Source organism: Toxorhynchites rutilus, chromosome 2 (genome assembly GCF_029784135.1).
Source record: "Toxorhynchites rutilus septentrionalis strain SRP chromosome 2, ASM2978413v1, whole genome shotgun sequence".
NCBI lineage: Eukaryota > Metazoa > Arthropoda > Insecta > Diptera > Culicidae > Toxorhynchites > Toxorhynchites rutilus.
The window spans coordinates 175090364-175109331 of NC_073745.1; the positions used below are offsets into that span (position 1 = coordinate 175090364).

At 39.3% G+C, this 18968-nt stretch overlaps 1 protein-coding gene across 6 annotated transcripts in view; it reads right to left on the minus strand.

The window, feature by feature from the left end:
* The window catches only part of LOC129769992 (dipeptidyl peptidase 4), a 311477-nt gene that overhangs the window by 20309 nt on the left and 272200 nt on the right, over positions 1-18968 (minus strand). For 4 of the 6 annotated variants that reach the window (XM_055772549.1, XM_055772550.1, XM_055772551.1 and 1 more), the window contains one exon: positions 510-1784. The exons of the other annotated variants lie outside the window; for them this stretch is intronic. In XM_055772549.1, coding sequence (XP_055628524.1) covers positions 1647-1784 — 138 coding nt within the window. In that variant the 3' untranslated portion in view covers positions 510-1646. Of the gene's footprint in view, positions 1-509; positions 1785-18968 lie in introns of those variants that run through there. 6 annotated transcript variants of the gene reach the window in all.

Consider the following 18968-nt stretch of genomic DNA (forward strand, 5'->3'; position numbering starts at 1 on the left):
CAAAAAATAATAATCATAAAATAATGTTCATAACTTTTGTTTGTTATTAACGGGTATATCAGTAGGGACGCTATAAAAGTAGACCGATAGGGACAGCCATATTTTTTCTCGCTCTCTTGACATTTCTCTTCAGTAAGGTTTGCCATTTCATAATGGACAGATATACGATCCAACAACGAGTCGAGATTATCAAAATTTACTACCGAAATTCTGAGTCAATGGTCTCAACTTTAAGAGCGCTACGTCCAATTTATGGTCGTCATAATCTTCCTGCCAGATCAACAATTGAGCGTCTAGTGGAAAAATTTGAATCCACATGCATGGTACAAAATGTTCCCGTGCCAGCGAGACAAAGAAGTGCCCGCTTGCTGATGCTGCCGCTTGCGCATCAATTGAGGGAGTCTATCACACAAAATGTTACATTTTCAAAATTATATCGTTACAGAATCTAGGTGAGAATAAAAGTCGAGGTTCGATGAATAATACAACGTTAACAAATTCATTCATGTTTTATTAAATTCAATTTTTGTTCTAGTTTATACATTAAAAATAAATTTATTACAATCATTTAGAGAACGAGGAAGAATAAACAAATTTCGTTAATGCTAACCTATTGATCTAATGCTAAAACGTTCTTTTATATGTACATATAAGGCAAGAGCTTATCGAAAAGCTTTCACTCTAGCTTTATGAAGATTTTTACTACTACATCGTATCGGATAATGAATGTTTATATTCATTTTTACTGGAAACGTATCACTCGTCTATACATATCTAATGTCCTACAAAATTGAAGCTATTGTTAGTATATAATCAACTAACACAGCTGGTAATAACGATTTTTTTCGCTGAATTGAAGTACGCAATAGCTTTCTCTATGTTACTCCACATTATTGAAATATATGAGATTTAATTACTTAACAACCTTATTGTTTTCTGCGAATGCTATAAATAATCACCAAATACTTCGTTAGTATTCTCCTCTTTCTGAGACACAATGAACCTTCATCATTCATCAAAAATAGATGTTCAGTCCATGTTTAGGGAAGCCGAATTTTGAAATACTCAATAAACCATGCATTCACGTAGTTACATTGTATTAGATTATTCACAATCACACCTACATGTACCTATGAACTGCGATTTCACATGATTATTTGATTCTCATTTATTTTGATTTAAGATATTTTCTTCGTTCTGTTCTATGTTTAGATAGTACACATTTGTTTTATGCGAATGTTACATTGAACGCCATTTCAAATCAAATTAGATGTTTGTGCCACTCAACGTATTGATATCTAATTCGAAGAGGATATGAAAATGAATAAAAAAATAAAAACATTTTTTTCTACAAATCTACAAAACAATAATGAGTCATTTATTTGAATTCAGCGAAAAATATGAGGTAATGTTTCCTTTTATTGTTTTGCTGTCTAGAAACTAACACTCAATAGAACGAAGCAAATTAGCAGTATCAAATAATTATCATGATATATCATAAAGTTTTATATTAGAATTGATCGTTTTCTTTCGATGTTCTCACAGCTTGATATGTATTTAATCATATTTACAAACTCCGACATAACGTAACATTCTTGTCTATTGAACAACTTACACTCAATATGTGGCTGCTTAGTAACAGTTTGCTACTCGTTTGGTACATGTGTCTCTCTAGGTTTCTCTTCATCCGAATCTAACGATAAACATATTTTGAGAAAATCTTCCATTGTTTTGTAAACATGTTCGAGCACTCCAGTTAACTCATGGCCTTCATCAGCATAACTCTAGAATTATACGAAAACGAGTCGATAAATGAAATCGTATTGTATTTTGTTCGATTTAATTTTAATTTAGAAATAGCTCCATCAGGCACGTGTTGTGATGCGTTCAACCAAAATAAATTTTAACAAACTTGATAAATTATAATCTCGATATTTAGATCCAGCTTACCACATCAGGCCGCGCCCTATGTTTTATTTTTCCTCGAACAATATTCAAGCTCGAGTTGAGAAGGGTTTTGAAGTAAATCAACGTTCTGTTACTGGTGCAAGTGACGGTTTAGCCGACATATCTGAAGAAAGAATTATCGGGTTTTGAAACCGAAACGAGTTCGGACTCATCGCACAAATTTGCTTCAACTGCTTCAATTCTACAAACTCAACAATTCTTCAATAATAACATTTGATCCAGGAAGGAAACGAAAATGAAAACTGAATGAAACGATAGTGAAAATTGACAAAATTTTACTAATTCGAAGCATAGCCCTCAAACTATGATGCGCCTTCTCCTGAACTGTCAATTTATTCCAAATTTTCTTGATGCTTTTCATCAACTATTGAATAGATATTTAATATTTTCCGAATTTCAGGTTCATTGAAATGTTTTATCGCTACTTAGCTACTAGTCAGATAAATGTACAAATGGTTTCAAATGGTTCTTCCCCTCTATTTCATTAATTTCGATGCCCTATTTACTAAATTGCTTTATGTCAGATGCAGCTTTTCAATGAAATTGTAGAATGAATTCTTGACTCTTTCAAGCATATGCTCTTTTTTTTTGGATTGTGACAACAAACTTTTTTTTTTTGGATTGTTTTTTTGTGGATTGTAGACCGTGATGGTCTCAATCTGAAAAGGTAAACAAATCTGACGTTATTTTATTTGTTCTATGCTAATTTGTGTTTTTTACGTTTCTACTACTGTTTTGTCAACTTAACTCAAGTCAACAAACATATCGATTACTGCTGCATCGGATCACGGTGGAGTTATACTTGGGAACTGTTTGTCTGGTACCATAATTGAAGAATTTCTTCGTTCCGATTCATTGTTTACAAACATCGCAATGGAGATCAACAATGCAAAGGAGGTGAACAACATCTGTTTCTCTTGCACCAGATCACTGCAGGATGCCGGTGCAATTGTATGCAATGGCTTCTGTAAGTCTTCGTTCCATCTGAATGTGTTAACCAGACCTCTATAGTTCGCGACATGGTCAACGGTTCCTCCCATATGTTTTGGATGTGCATGGGATGCACCAAAATGATGTCGATGGCCAATTTTCGCCAAACGATTTTATCCATCAACACGGTGATACAAACTTTCAACGAGAAGCATAACAAAGTGTTGCTTTTGAGCTAAACACAGGGAAAATAAACTCTATCTTACAACACAACGCTATACCGGACATACAACCACTGAGCCCTAACAAGCAGCTTGCAGCATCATATCCCATACGAAAGCGCCGCCTTTTGCATTATGGGGACGAGTTAAAATCGAAGGCACGAAAGAAATGGATGCGGAAATTGTTGTACCACTGGCAACACGAGAGGAAAAATTCAATTTGTATTTTTCCGGTTTTTCTCCTGAACCAGTGAATGAAATTGCTGATCTCTTGAAAAAGAATCTCAACACCGATGAGACTGTTGACGTGATAAATTTAGTTCCTAAAGGTAAAAATCTTGCTGAACTCACTTTTGTTTCGTTCAAAGTCGGATTTGATCTACATCTGAAGGATCTGGCCCTTCAACGTTCATCGTGGCAGAAGGGAATAGTTTTCCGCGAATTTGACTCCGGACCATCAACACCACGAACCAGCTTTCGTCCAGCAGCTGCATCGACCAGCTCATAGTAATGCCGTCACTCTGGTAAACAAACGTGTATCCAAACAAATCCGAATCGTTAATTTCATCACAGCTGATCACCATGTTCCTTATTCTCCCGCTCGGCGTTCTCTGAATATTTAAATATTATCAGAACGTTAGAGGACTTGGAACCAAAACAAACGAGCTTTTTGTTGCTCTGGCTTCGTATGATTATGACGTTATAGTCTTTACCGAAACGTGGCTGAAGAATGATATTCTTGACTCAAAGCTAATCAACAGTTATACGCTCTATCGTTGCGATCGTAATGATGCTAACAGTCAATATCGTCGAGGTGGTGGTGTACTGATTGGAGTTAAAACCGATTTTAAATGTTCTTCTGTTTCTCTCACTGAAGACGGCGCACTGGAACAAAAAGCGGTTTGCGTTGACTGATATTAATATTTTTGTCGCCACCGTCGGATGCAGATATCCGAATTCACGCTTCACGAGATGCATTCAACTTGTATGCAGCAAATTGCTTCGACGGCACGGAATCGTGATAAGTTGGTTGTGGTAGGCGATTACAATCTGCCAAATTTATGCTGGCAATATGACGGGTGTAGTATCTTTCCCACCATTTTATAAATATCTCGAGTAATATATTTTTATAACGATTAGACTACCTATGACATACATCTTGAATAAAGGATGAGAGCTCAGTTCTATTTTGACCACGATCACGTGTACACGTTACTTGGAGATACACATCCGAATTCCCAGACGAACGTTACATTTGGCGACGAGGGTGAATTCTCGTAGTAATTAACGTACTGAGATTGGAAAAAGTCAACTGTGCAAATTGAGATTGAGCGGAAAGTGCAGTATTAACGTAGTAAGTAGCCTGATTGTGTGATTTTGTGAAAAATCCAGTGGCATTTTTTTTCCTCTCCGCCTATATTATTGGGTGACATGCGGACGAAAACAAAATGGCGTCAAAACGTGCAGATAGTGACAGTGGAATGGTTTTGAGGAAAATGTCGGTTACATGATGTACTTGTAACTTGAGTGAGAAGAGAAAGAACGATGCTAGAATGAAAAAAGAAATCCGAAATGTGAGCTATATGAACGTAAGTACGTAGCGTTTCTGGTGCTGGTTTTCTTGACGTAGGACTACGTCTAACCGGAAGATATAGGGGGTGAAATGGAAATCCAGGCACTGAACAAGTAGGAAAAAACAGGAAGTGGGTTATATCTGTGGTATAACCGCAAGGGTGACGTAGGATTATCTTTGATTTAGGGACCATTTGTTTTTAGTTGCTTTTGAATCAATTCTGAATGAATGAATAAATGAATATCTGGGGGACTTCGAAAACCTTGAAGGCACAATATTCAGCAAAAAAAAGCAATCACACGAAAGTTGTATAATACATAATACATTGCTTGTATTGTGATATGATTTGTGTTCCATTTTCAATAGACAAAATAACCGCTGCATCAAATCAATCTACATATTTTTTGCGTTCGCTCATCCTTTCTCACAACACCCATTTCTCGTCTGAGAAATTGTTGAGCAAACATCGTTTACCAGTGTGCGTAGAACGGTAATTCCTTCTTAGGATTCATTGCACCTCTAATAAATTGCCGAAAGACATGGTCTAACGTTGATCGCACTTGATTGAAAAATCACAAAACCAAATGTATTTGGTTGCAGTGTTATATGGATAGAAAACATTCAAATAAACTCTTTCGCATGAATGTATTTTTCAATTCTCAGGGGGTAGGGGTAGAACTGGTAGATTATTTTTCAGCAACGATGATAGCAACGAGGGTTCCGCGCGTGTATGTGTGTGTGGCGGCTGCTCCGATGTTTCAAGCGGAACCGTGGCATCACTCTCCTCCTGATGGATTCCTTTCTGGCCTAAGGTGCACAAATAGGCTCTTGGTGACACCGTTCATCAGCGCTTTCATGATAAACGAAGTTAGCTTCATCACAACAGCGACAACAGCGGCGCTCGTTTATATACTGATTGGTGATTTCAATAGCCTGTTTCGAAAGCAATTTTAAGGCTATTGAAACAAGTTTTTGGATGAAAAAGTAAAAAAGTATATAACGCGTAGACATTTTATCTTTCGAATGAAGTGTTTATCATACCATTTCGTTCCGTTGTTTAGGAACTATTAACGCTCAAAATCTCGGTCTCCGGCGTAACGCTTTCGTTTTCGAACGCTTATAACTCGAGCATTTCTCAATAGATCGCAAAGGTTTTTGCATCAATTGATAGGAAATATATCTACGCATCTATCATAACGAATAACATTTCATTTTTCTTGAGATAAATAATTGAATAATTGTGAAATATCAAGCATTGTCAAAATGCACTATGTGCCCATTTTTGATTGGTCCATTTTGTGCTCCTCAAATCGTACCGACCAAAACGGGCAACCAGAGCAGCAGCGAAATGGAATGAAGTAAGATTGGAAAAGAAAAAGAAAAAAATTAACGAAACATTGGTCGCAGTCTCACACATGCGTAATTCTCGAGCCAGCCAGTCAGCTTAAAAATCCCCGCTCCGCTGCCGTAACGATCATTCTTTGTGTGGACACCGACTGGACAACATCGTTGCTGGACGAGCTGGACGGCGAGGGATCGAGTGCCTTTCTCAAGGCAAGAGGGCGGAGGTGGTAGCGCTGGAGTAGAATAGAGTAGAGTTTTCAAAGGGCATTCCTCAAGGCTAGAGACGAATTAACTGCAAAAGTTTAAAGTCTCTATAATACAATACCTTCCTTCCTTCCGTAACGATCATTCTCATTCAAACCGTACACCACATCAGTTCGCATCACAACACATCAACAAACCAACCCAAGCAGCCATGTCTGGACATGGCAAAGGAGGAAAAGTGAAGGGAAAGGCAAAATCCCGCTCGAATCGCGTTGGTCTGGAGTTCCCCGCAAGGGTAGCTAGGCCGAGCGCGTTAGTACCAGTGCACCAGTCCACCTAGTCGGCGTTATATAGTTTCGGCCGCCGAATTGATCGAGTTAGCTGCCAAAGCTGCTTGCGACGATAAGAAAACCCGCATTCGGAACAGAACAAATTCGGTTCGGTGGACATCAAGATAACAGGCAGTTGCAGCGAGTGGCGAGTGGCAAACGCAATCGCAAAACGGCAGCAGGTAGCAGAAGAAAAAAGTTTGGTCTTGGTGGCAAATCCAGAACAAGGCGGCATCGAGGGCGTTCGAAATGGTTTTTTTCAAAACCACGAGTACTAAGTTTTCTAAATTGGAACCATTCCATAAAACAAGGCGCTTTTCAGGGCCATTAAACCTTCCAAAAAAGAGTTTAGGAAATACAGTTCAATGCTTTCTAAAACATTATCCAAAATAATAATAAAACACAAATAATTGATGATTTTTTCATCATTTGTTTGCCAGGATCTGATGAGTATGTGAATTTGGCAGTTGTTCTGAGCTTATTGATAGTTGGGGACTTTCCTGATTATTCATTTTTCACCAATTCTTGAATTGTTTCCAGATTGAAAGTACAGTAATTTACAATTAGTTCGACATTTAGCTAATTGGACGGACATGTAATGCGACTTATTTAGTTGGACATTTTTGTAAACATAGAGATCCAAATTATGACCCCACATTGAAAGTCGACACTGTACCACTGTCATCGCAAATGTTCAATAACAGGTTAAAATCGCCTCCAATGCGACACTGAGTGGCGCTTCGGCACGTCGCATTGAATGTAATTTACTGTACAACATGTCACAAAGCTGGATGGGAAGAAATTTTTCAACTGTGAAAGCTGTGGCGAGTGGCAATAAATCGCTAAACAGGAAGGTTTAGCCGAACAAGATGGGAATATCGAGTGATAACAAAACAATAAACTCTTTAGATTGAAGATAATTTTGTGATCCTGAAAAGGACCCTTTTTAGCCTGCATGTGAATCCAACGAGCGAACAAATCGTAATGAATGTATTTTTTTGCCATCGCCCCCTTTTAACGCTCATTCGTTCGTCTCGTTGGACTCGCCCCTCTGGCTGAGTCTGCCGATTTGTCTCTATCCTGTGAGTGTGCACCGCTAGAGTATAAAACACGCGGACCCCAAAAAAATATCTTATTTTCTTTCAAACCGTAAACCCGTGTGGTTGTACGGCATCGGCATCGTGGACGTAACAAAGGAGGACAAGTTAAGGGAAAGGCAAAGTCTCACTCGAACCTTGCAGATCTCCAGTTCCCTGTTGGTCGCATTCACTGATTGCTCCGCAAGGGTAACTAGGCCGAACGGATTGGTGCCGGAGCACCAGTATACCTAACAGCGATTATAGATTTTCGGCCGTCGGAGTGCTCGATTTGGCTTGCAAAGCTGCTCACGACAATCAGAAAACCCGCATCAAGAACAGAGCAGCTTCGGTTCGGCGCTCATCAAGGCAACAATTAGTTTCAGTGAGTGGCAAAGTGTTTCTCCGGCACGTCGCATTAAATGTAATTTACTGAACAACATGTCCCAAGCTGGATGGGAAAAAATGTTCCAACTGTGAAAGCTGTGGCGAGTGGCAAACGCAATAGCTAAACAGGAAGGTTTAACCGAACAAGATGGGAATATCGAGTGATAACAAAAACACAACACCGAAGGTTCTTTTCAGAACCATCAACATATTCATAAAGAGTAAACAGTAAACTAATCCATTTTTCAGGTAGATAGGTAGGTATTCACGTAGGAGAAGAAAATAAAACAATATATTTAAAATATATATTTAACAAAAGCTGTCCCCTTTGTATAGTCCTACGTCACTCCGGTTATGTCCCCGACATTACCCACCCGTCTTTTTGACGTAGGACTACGTCTAACCGGAAGATATAGGGGGTGAAATGGAAATCCAGGCACTGAACAAGTAGGAAAAAATACAAGATTTGGAACGCTTATAACTCGAGCATTTCTCAATAGATCGCAAAGGTTTTTGCATCAATTGATAGGAAATATATCTACGCATCTATCATAACGAATAACATTTCATTTTTCTTGAGATAAATAATTGAATAATTGTGAAATATCAAGCCTTGTCAAAATGCACTATGTGCCCATTTTTGATTGGTCCATTTTGTGCTCCTCAAATCGTACCGACCAAAACGGGCAACCAGAGCAGCAGCGAAATACAATGAAGCACGATTGGAAAGGAAAAAGAAAAAAATGAACGAAACATTGGTCGCTGTCTCACACATGCGTAATTCTCGAGCCAGCCAGTCAGCTTAAAAATCCCCGCTCCGCTGCCGTAACGATCATTCTCATTCAAACCGTACACCACATCGGTTCGCATCACAACACATCAACAAACCAACCCAAGCAGAAAAGTGAAGGGAAAGGCAAAATCCCGCTCGAACCGTGTTGATCTGGAGTTCCCCGCAAGGGTAGCTAGGCCGAGCGCGTTAGTACCAGTGCACCAGTCCACCTAGCCGTCGTTATATAGTTTCGGACGCCGAAGTGATCGAGTTAGCTGGCAAAGCTGCTCGCGACGATAAGAAAACCCGCATTCGGAACAGAACACATTCGGTTCGGTGGACATCAAGACAACAGGCAGTTGCAGCGAGTAGCGAGTGCCAAACGCAATCACAAAACGGCAGCTGGTAGCAGAAGAAAAAAGTTTGTTCTTTATACAATCTGCTTTGGTGGCAAATCCAGAACAAGGCGGCATCAAGGGCGTTCGAAATGGTTTTTTTTCAAAACCACGAGTACTAAGTTTTCTAAATTGGAACCATTCCATAAAACAAGGCGCTTTTCAGGGCCATTAAACCTTCCAAAAAAGAGTTTAGGAGATACAGTTCAATGCTTTCTAAAACATTATCCAAAATAATAATAAAACACAAATTGATTTTTTCATAATTTGTTTGCCAGGATCTGATGAGTATGTGAATTTGGCAGTTGTTCTGAGCTTATTGATAGTTGGGGACTTTCCTGATTATTCATTTTTCACCAATTCTTAAATTGTTTCCAGATTGAAAGTACAGTAATTTACAATTAGTTCGACATTTAGCTAATTGGACGGACTTATTTAGTTGGACATTTTTGTAAACATAGAGATCCAAATTATGACCCCACATTGAAAGTCGACACTGTACCACTGTCATCGTAAATGTTCAATTACAGGTTGAAATCGCCTCCAATGCGACACTGAGTGGCGCTTCGGCACGTCGCATTGAATGTAATTTACTGTAAAATATGTCACAAGCTGGATGGGAAGAAATTTTCCAACTGTGAAAGCTGTGGCGAGTGGCAAATGCAATCGCTAAACAGAAAGGTTTAGCCGAACAAGATGGGGATATCGAGTGATAACAAAACAATAAACTCTTTAGATTGAAGATAATTTTGTGATCCTGAAAAGGACCCTTTTTAGCCTGCATGTGAATCCAACGAGCGAACAAATCGTAATGAATGTATTTTTTGCCATCGCTCCCTTTTAACGCTCATTCGTTCGTCTCGTTGGACTCGCCCCTCTGGCTGAGTCTGCCGATTTGTCTCTATCCTGTGAGTGTGTACCGCTAGAGTATAAAACACGCGGACCCCAAAAAAATATCTTATTTTCTTTCAAACCGTAAACCCGTGTGGTTGTACGGCATCGGCATCGTGGACGTAACAAAGGAGGACAAGTTAAGGGAAAGGCAAAGTCTCACTCGAACCGTGCAGGTCTCCAGTTCTCTGTTGGTCGCATTCACTGATTGCTCCGCAAGGGTAACTAGGCCGAACGGATTGGTGCCGGAGCACCAGTATACCTAACAGCGGTTATAGAGTTTCGGCCGTCGGAGTGCTCGAGTTGGCTTGCAAAGCTGCTCACGACAATCAGAAAACCCGCATCAAGAACAGAGCAAAGCGGTTCGGCGCTCATCAAGGCAACAATTAGTTTCAGTGAGTGGCAAAGTGTTCCTCCGGCACGTCGCATTAAATGTAATTTACTGAACAACATGTCACAAGCTGGATGGGAAGAAATTTTCCAACTGTGAAAGCTGTGGCGAGTGGCAAACGCAATAGCTAAACAGGAAGGTTTAACCGAACAAGATGGGAATATCGAGTGATAACAAAAACACAACACCAAAGGTTCTTTTCAGAACCATCAACATATTCATAAAGAGTAAACAGTAAACTAATCCATTTTTCAGGTAGACAGGTAGGTATATATATATATATATATATATATATATATATATATATATATATATATATATATATATATATATATATATATATATATATATATATATATATATATATATTCTCTTTTCAGATATAGGTTCTCTTTTCAGAACCATCAACATATTCATAAAGAGTAAACAGTAAACTAATCCATTTTTCAGGTAGACAGGTAGGTATATATATATATATATATATATATATATATATATATATATATATATATATATATATATATATATATATATATATATATATATATATATATATATATATATATATATATATATATATATATATATATATATATATATATATATATATATATTAATGACGTTTTGGGCATTATCTGTGAATGATTGATACCGTTATTTGTGTATTTCACGTTTATGTTGAAAATGCCACAGGATGAAATAAAACGGCTTCGCTGAATGGAAGTCTCAAAAAAAATGTAATAAATGAATCACATGTTTTATAGGAAAATGGATTCGTTCAGATCAGTAAGCCGTTTGATGCAAAAGTTGACAAAAAAAGCGAAAAAAACGTAACCAGCTTTTGCATTTGGGAGGAGTTGATCTTCAAGACATTTTCCACAATCTCCCTGGAGTGAATGATGTTCCCCATGTGACCATTGATCCACCGTACTACAACGTAGCCGTAGAGAAACTTGAAGATCATTTCCAACCGACTCGTAGACGAACCTACGAACGTCATATTTTCCGGCAAATTACTCAACAGCATGGGGAACGTTTCAATGATTTCGTGATGAGATTGAGAACGCAGGCCAACCGTTGTGAATTTGATCAGGAACATAGCTCAGTCCTTGAATGTATGATCATTGATCAAATCGCCTATAAATGTTTGTCATCGGCTTTAAGGAAGAAAATTTTGGAAAAAGATCGTTCTCTAAGTGAGGTTGTGGCCATCGGTAAAACCATCGAAGATGTCGAGGCTCAATGCAAGGAACTAAACTGCTCAGACTATACAACCAAATCTACAGGGAAAATTAACAAAGTAATTAACAAATTCCGTTGGTCAAATCCAAGGCAATTACAACAGGAGTGTGTTGCAAAGCAGGCGCAATGTTTGAAATGCAAGCGTATAGGGCATTTTGCGAAGTGGTGTACGAAACGATCTAACGAAGAGTCAGTACATGCACCTCCGGCAAAAAGGATCAAAGCCGTTTACAAGGATGACGGCGAAAACCATGAAAGGTACAAGGAAGATGATATTTGCTACATTATGGGTCAAAACGTGTTTCGCTTCAAGATCGGTGGGGTAGAGATTCCGATGGCGATTGATTCTGGTGCAGCAGCTAATGTGGTACATGCTGCAGCTTGGGAAAAATTAAAGTCGGCTAGTGCAAAAGTAAAGTATCAACCTCAAGTCGATCGGCTGTTTAAGGCATACGGGTCAAAGAATCCACTGAAGATGATGGGAATGTTCAAAGCTAAAATTGAAGCGGGAGGTAACTGTACAGAGGCTGTATTTTATATTGCTCAAGACGGTAAACAGTGTTTACTAGGTGATGAGACGGCAAAGAAGTTAAAAGTGTTGAAGATTGGGTTTCAAGTTGCAGAGATTAGCGAAAATAACCCTATGTTTCCGAAAATGAGAGGTATCTTGATTGAGATACCAATTGATCCAAACGTCAAGCCAATGCAACAGCCGTATAGGCGCGTACCTTTCTCAATAGAAGAAAAAGTGGCTCACAAGCTGAGATATCTATTGGATGAAGACATTATTGAACGTGTACAAGAGCCATCGGCGTGGGTGTCACCAATAGTTACGGTATTGAAAGATTCCGAGGAGATTCGCTTGTCTGTCGATATGCGACGGGCCAATCAAGTTGTCTTGAGAGAAAATCATCCACTTCCCATAATCGAGGAGATGTTTGGTTCAATAAACGGAGTTGTTCGATTTTCCAAGGTCGACATAAAGGACGCTTATCATCAGGTAGAAATTTCGAAGCGGTCCAGAGAAATAACAACGTTTATAACTAAACAGGGTTTGTTCAGATACAAACGCCTTATGTTTGGTATAAGCTGTGCGCCAGAACTCTTCCAAAAGGTGATTGAATGCATCGAAGCCGGACTAGATGGAGTGGTGGTCTATCTAGATGATGTTATGGTTTTCGGTCGAAGTCAGAAAGAACATGATGAAAGGTTGGATGCTGTGCTCGATAGACTAAAAAATATGAGATCTTTCTGAATAAGGATAAATGTGTTTATAATGTGGATCGTTTGGAGTTTTTAGGTCACGAACTTTCAGGCAATGGAATTCGACCTACGAAAAGCAGAATCACAGCTATTGAAAATTTCCGCAAGCCTTCAAATGTCTCGGAGCTCCGGAGTTATTTGGGTTTAATCACTTGTGTCGCTCGTTTCATTCCTCAGCTGGAAGACGACATCTCTAAGACAGTCACTGAAGTCTGAAGAAAACTTACTGAAGTCTGGAGAATCATGTACATGATCATGCGTTCGAACAAATTAAATCTGCGGTTTGTTCTGCAACTTTTCTTGGATATTTCAACCCAAAAAATACAAGCATCGTCGGAACCGATGCAAGCCCTACAGGAATAGGTGCAGTGTTGCTGCAGCAGGATACGAACGGAGTAAGACGGATCATAAGCTTTGCAAGCAAGGCTCTTACAGAAATAGAGCGGAAATATTTCCAGACAGGGCGAGAAGCTTTGGATATTGTTTGGGCAGTTGAAAAGTTCAGATTATATCTTTTTGGTACAAAGTTCATACTTGTCACAGATTGCAAACCTCTTCTTTTCTTATTTAATTAACGGTCTAAGCCATGTGCTAGAATTGAGAGATGAGTTTTGCGCCTACAAGCCTATAAATTTGAGGTCGTATATAAACCGGGAAAAGAAAACCTCGCGGACGCCATTTCTAGGTTATCTGTAACTCAAGCAGTTAAAATTTCGATGTGGACGGAGAAGCCTATATATATATCATCTGGGTCAGGCCAACATTCCAGAAGCAATTTCTTCGGAAGAAGTCGAAGATGCATCTTCGAAAGATGAAACTATTCAGGCTATTTTCCAGAGTCTTGAAACTAACACATGGGATGAATGCATGAAGGAATACAAGCTAGTTCGGTTCGAATTGTGTAGATCTGGGAACATCCTGCTGCGAGGCGATCGATTGGTCATCCCTCAAGTATTACAATCTCGTACGATAGAAATTGCGCATGAGTCTCACCCAGGCATTGTAGTGATGAAGCGGCGCCTCCGACAAAAAGTGTGGTGGCCTCACATTGATAAACATGTGAAAGATTTTGTGAAAAAATGCAAGGGGTGTACACTAGTCTCAATGCCCGATCCGCCAGAGCCTCTAGTACGAACAGAACTCCCGAATAGGGCATGGGCACATATTGCTGCTGATTTCGTAGGACCACTACCGTCTGGCCACAATCTACTAGTATTTGTTGATTATTGTAGCAAATTCACTGAAGTTATCATCATGAAACAAATATGTGCTACTCTAACTGTCAAAACACCTACTTCATGAAACATTTTGGCGATTTGGCATGCCCGACTCATTGAAAACCGACAATGGACCTCAGTTCATTAGTGCCGAGGTGCAAAAAATTATGTACACAGTTTGGAATCGAGCACCGAAAAACAACTCCATACTGGCCTCAAGCGAATGGCGAAGTAGAACGAATTAACCGTTCCAATGGGAAAAGGCTAAAAATAATTCAGGGAACCCAAGGTACGGATTGGAAATGGGACTTGTGGATGTTTATACTAATGCATAACTCAACTCCACACTCTACGACAGCAATAGCACCATCATCAATTATGTTTGGTAGAGTTTTAAAGGATAAACTTCTATGATTTGGAAGCATGACATCATCCTTGAAGAAATTCGTGATCGAGACAATATGAGAGTAAGGAGACCGAATATGCAGACAAACGTCGAGGAGCAAGGCCAAGTGAAATTACAGTCGGTGACACAGTGGTTGTGAAGAGGATTCTTAAAGAAAATAAACTGTCCACTAACTTCGACCCGGAAGAATACTGGGTTAAGGCTAAGAGAGGAGCTGATTTCACACTGGAATCAAAAGAGTCAGGACGCATATTTCACAGAAACGTATCGCACATGAATAACACACAAGATACACAAGGACAAAACAAAATAAGTAAGAATGCAGAAGACACGAATCTAAACAATGACGATTTTGTAACGGTAGACGAAAAACAGTTGGAACTGGAAGAGGAGACGAATACGAACACCACGGAGCGTCCCAGACGAAACCACAAGCGACCAGAATACCTAAGCGATTATAACATTGAAAAGATATCGGAATATTTAAACACAGAACACTAGTTATATGTACAGTTGATGTCCTATTTTTATTTAGTATAAAATTGTCCTGAAATATATATATATAATTAAAAAAAAAACTGAACAAGAAGAGGAATGTAGTATCTTTCCCACCATTTTATAAATATCTCGAGTAATATATTTTTATAACGATTAGACTACCTATGACATACATCTTGAATAAAGGATGAGAGCTCAGTTCTATTTTGACCACGATCACGTGTACACGTTACTTGGAGATACACATCCGAATTCCCAGACGAACGTTACAACGGGGATATGAGCTGTTTCTTGCCAATGAATGCATTCACTGAGCCGGTGTTGGCTTTAGTAGAATCTATGTTAGTTACCGGACTGCAGCATCAAAATCATTCAAATCAGGTTTTTACTGGTAGGGAAGCTAGTGCAGATATTTTCGAACCACTACTGCCGCTACTGAATGTAGATAGACATCACAAGCCGATCGTTTTGAGGCTCGATGCTGTGCACAGTTTTACCGAGGAGAAGATTGATCGTTTTGATTTTCATCGTTGTGACATGATTGCCCTCAATGAGAAAATCCAGCGAGTCGATTGGGAGCAATTACTTGGAATGGGATCAGTGGACGAAGCAGTTGAACGCTTTTACGAAGAGCAGCAAGTCGACGCTAGTTATGTTGACTTCGCCAAAACTTTTGACAAAGTGCCACACATACTAGCTGTTGAAAAGTTCAGGAGAATAGGACTTCCAGAGTGGCTGACCCGATGAATCCTGTCTTACCTTACTGGGCGCAGTTCCTCAGTGAAAATTGATGATGTACTCTCCGCCTCGTTCCCCATACATACCGGAGTACCCCAAGGCAAAGCACGGAATGGAAGTCATTATCAGCAAATGCTGCGTGATTTGTTTCAGTCGCTCACGAACGCCGATTGTCTTCGACTACAAAATAGCAACAACTAGTTTGAAGCGTACGAGTACCGTGAATGATCTGGGGATTCTCGTAGACAGTTCTTCGATGATGTGTATTGTCTAAAAAATGGGTGGGTTATATCTGTGATATAACCGCAAGGTTGACGTGGGACTACCTTAGCTTAGTAATCATTTGTTTGTATTGATTAAATTGAACTGAATGAAATTGATTGAAACAATAAGAATTGAACTCAATATATTTGCGTTATGAGTAAAAAGTTTGAACAAATGTCATGTCTCTAGTGTCTACACGATTTTACCAGGTACAGGTCGGACTCGATTATATACAGACTCGATTATATGTGATTCGATTATATACAATTTTGGACTCGTTTATTTACAGTTTGGAATTTTTTGACGTAGGACTACGTCTAACCGGAAGATATAGGGGGTGAAATGGAAATCTAGGCACTGAACAAGTAGGAAAAAATGCAAGATTTGGAACGCTTATAACTCGAGCATTTCTCAATAGATCGCAAAGGTTTTTGCATCAATTGATAGGAAATATATCTACGCGTCTATCATAACGAATAACATTTAATTTTTCTTGAGATAAATAATTGAATAATTGTGAAATATCAAGCATTGTCCAAATGCACTATGTGCCCATTTTTGATTGGTCCATTTTGTGCTCCTCAAATCGTACCGACCAAAACGGGCAACCAGAGCAGCAGCGAAATAGAATGAAGCACGATTGGAAAGGAAAAAGAAAAAAAATGAACGAAACATTGGTCGCTGTCTCACTCATGCGTAATTCTCGAGCCAGCCAGTCAGCTTAAAAATTCCCACTCCGCTGCCGTAACGATCATTCTCATTCAAACCGTACACCACATCAGTTCGCATCACAACACATCAACAAACCAACCCAAGCAGCCGAGTCTGGACATGGCAAAGGAGGAAAAGTGAAGGGAAAAGCAAAATCCCGCTCGAACCGTGTTGATCTGGAGTTCCCCGCAAGGGTAGCTAGGCCGAGCGCGTTAGTACCAGTGCACCAGTCCACCTAGTCGGCGTTATATAGTTTGAGCCGCCGAAGTGATCGAGTTAGCTGGCAAAGCTGCTCGCGACAATAAGAAAACCCGCATTCGGAACAGAACACATTCGGTTCGGTGGACATCAAGACAACAGGCAGTTGCAGCGAGTGGCGAGTGGCAAACGCAATCGCAAAACGGCAGCAGGTAGCAGAAGAAAAAAGTTTGTTCTTTATACAAACTGCTTTGGTGGCAAATCCAGAACAAGGTGGCATCGAGGACGTTCGAAATGGTTTTTTTCAAAACCACGAGTACTAAGTTTTCTAAATTGGAACCATTCCATAAAACAAGGCGCTATTCAGGGCCATTAAACCTTCCAAAAAAGAGTTTAGGAAATACAGTTCAATGCTTTCTAAAATAATATCCAAAATAATAATAAAACACATTGATTTTTTCATAATTTGTGTGCCAGAATCTGATGAGTATGTGAATTTGGCAGTTGTTCTGAGCTTATTGATAGTTGGGGACTTTCCAGATTATTCAATTTTCACCAATTCTTAAATTGTTTCCAGATTGAAAGTGCAGTAATTTACAATTAGTTCGAAATTTAGCTAATTGGACGGACATGTAATGCGACTTATTTAGTTGGACATTTTTGTAAACATAGAGATCCAAATTATGACCCCACATTGAAAGTCGACACTGTACCACTGTCATCGCAAATGTTCAATTACAGGTTAAAATCGCCTCCAATGCGACACTGAGGTGTGCTTCGGCACGTCGCATTAAATATAATGTACTGTACAACATGTCACGAGCTGGAAGAGAAGAAATTTTCCAACTGTGAAAGCTGTGGCGAGTGGTAAACGCAATCGTTAAACAGGAAGGTTTAGTCGAACAAGATGGGGATATCGAGTGATAACAAAACAATAAACTCTTTAAATTAAAGATAATTTTGTGATCCTGAAAAGGACCCTTTTTAGCCTGCATGTGAATCCAACGAGCGAACAAATCGTAATGAATGTATTTTTCTGCCATCGCTGCCTTTTAACGCTCATTCGTTCGTCTCGTTGGACTTGCCCCTTTGGCTGAGTCTGCCGATTTGTCTCTATCCTGTGACCGTGTACCGCTAAAGAACAAAATGCGCGGATCCGCTGAAAAATATCTCATTCTCTTTCAAACCGTAAATTAGTGTGGTTGTGCTCGAGTTGGCTCGAGTTGGCTTGCAAAGCTGCTCACGACAATAAGAAAACCAGCCTACAGAACAGAGCACATTCGGTTCGATGGCAACCACTAGTTTCAGCGAGTGGCAAACGCAATCGCAAAACGGCAGCAGGTAGAAGAAGGAAAAAGTTTGTTTATACAGACTGTTTTGGTGGCAAAACCAGCCACCGTAAAACACGGCGCTTTTCATGGCCATTAAACCTTTCAAAGAAGAGTTATTAAAAGTTTTTCACAATACCAATGCATTCTAAAGTGACATAATATGACATATAATATAAACTGATTTATTTTGTTAATGCTTGTTCTTGAACTTATTGGTTTGGAGTCTTTTAAATCATGATCATTCAGTTTTCACAAACCCATGCATGGTTTCCGAATTAAAAGTGGCTTCAAATTACAACACATTCGGATGCAGGATGGCATTAACGAATTTTCTCGGTAGCAAGAACTGCTTTCTTAGGTTGATAACTGATGTTGAAAATTGACTGACGTTACATCTGCATTGTATAGAAACATAACTAAGGAGCAACATGATGAGCTATGTATTTCCTGCTGCTCTGTTCTTATTTCAAAGGACTTTAATCCTGTGTTAATTTACTGTTGGTTTTTCAGAACGCTTATAGCTCGTTTAATTCTCGACAGATCGTAGAGTTCGTCTCCAAAACCTCAGTTCTTTTTCATTTCTATTTACTTTGTTTGCGGAGATACAAATCTTACAATT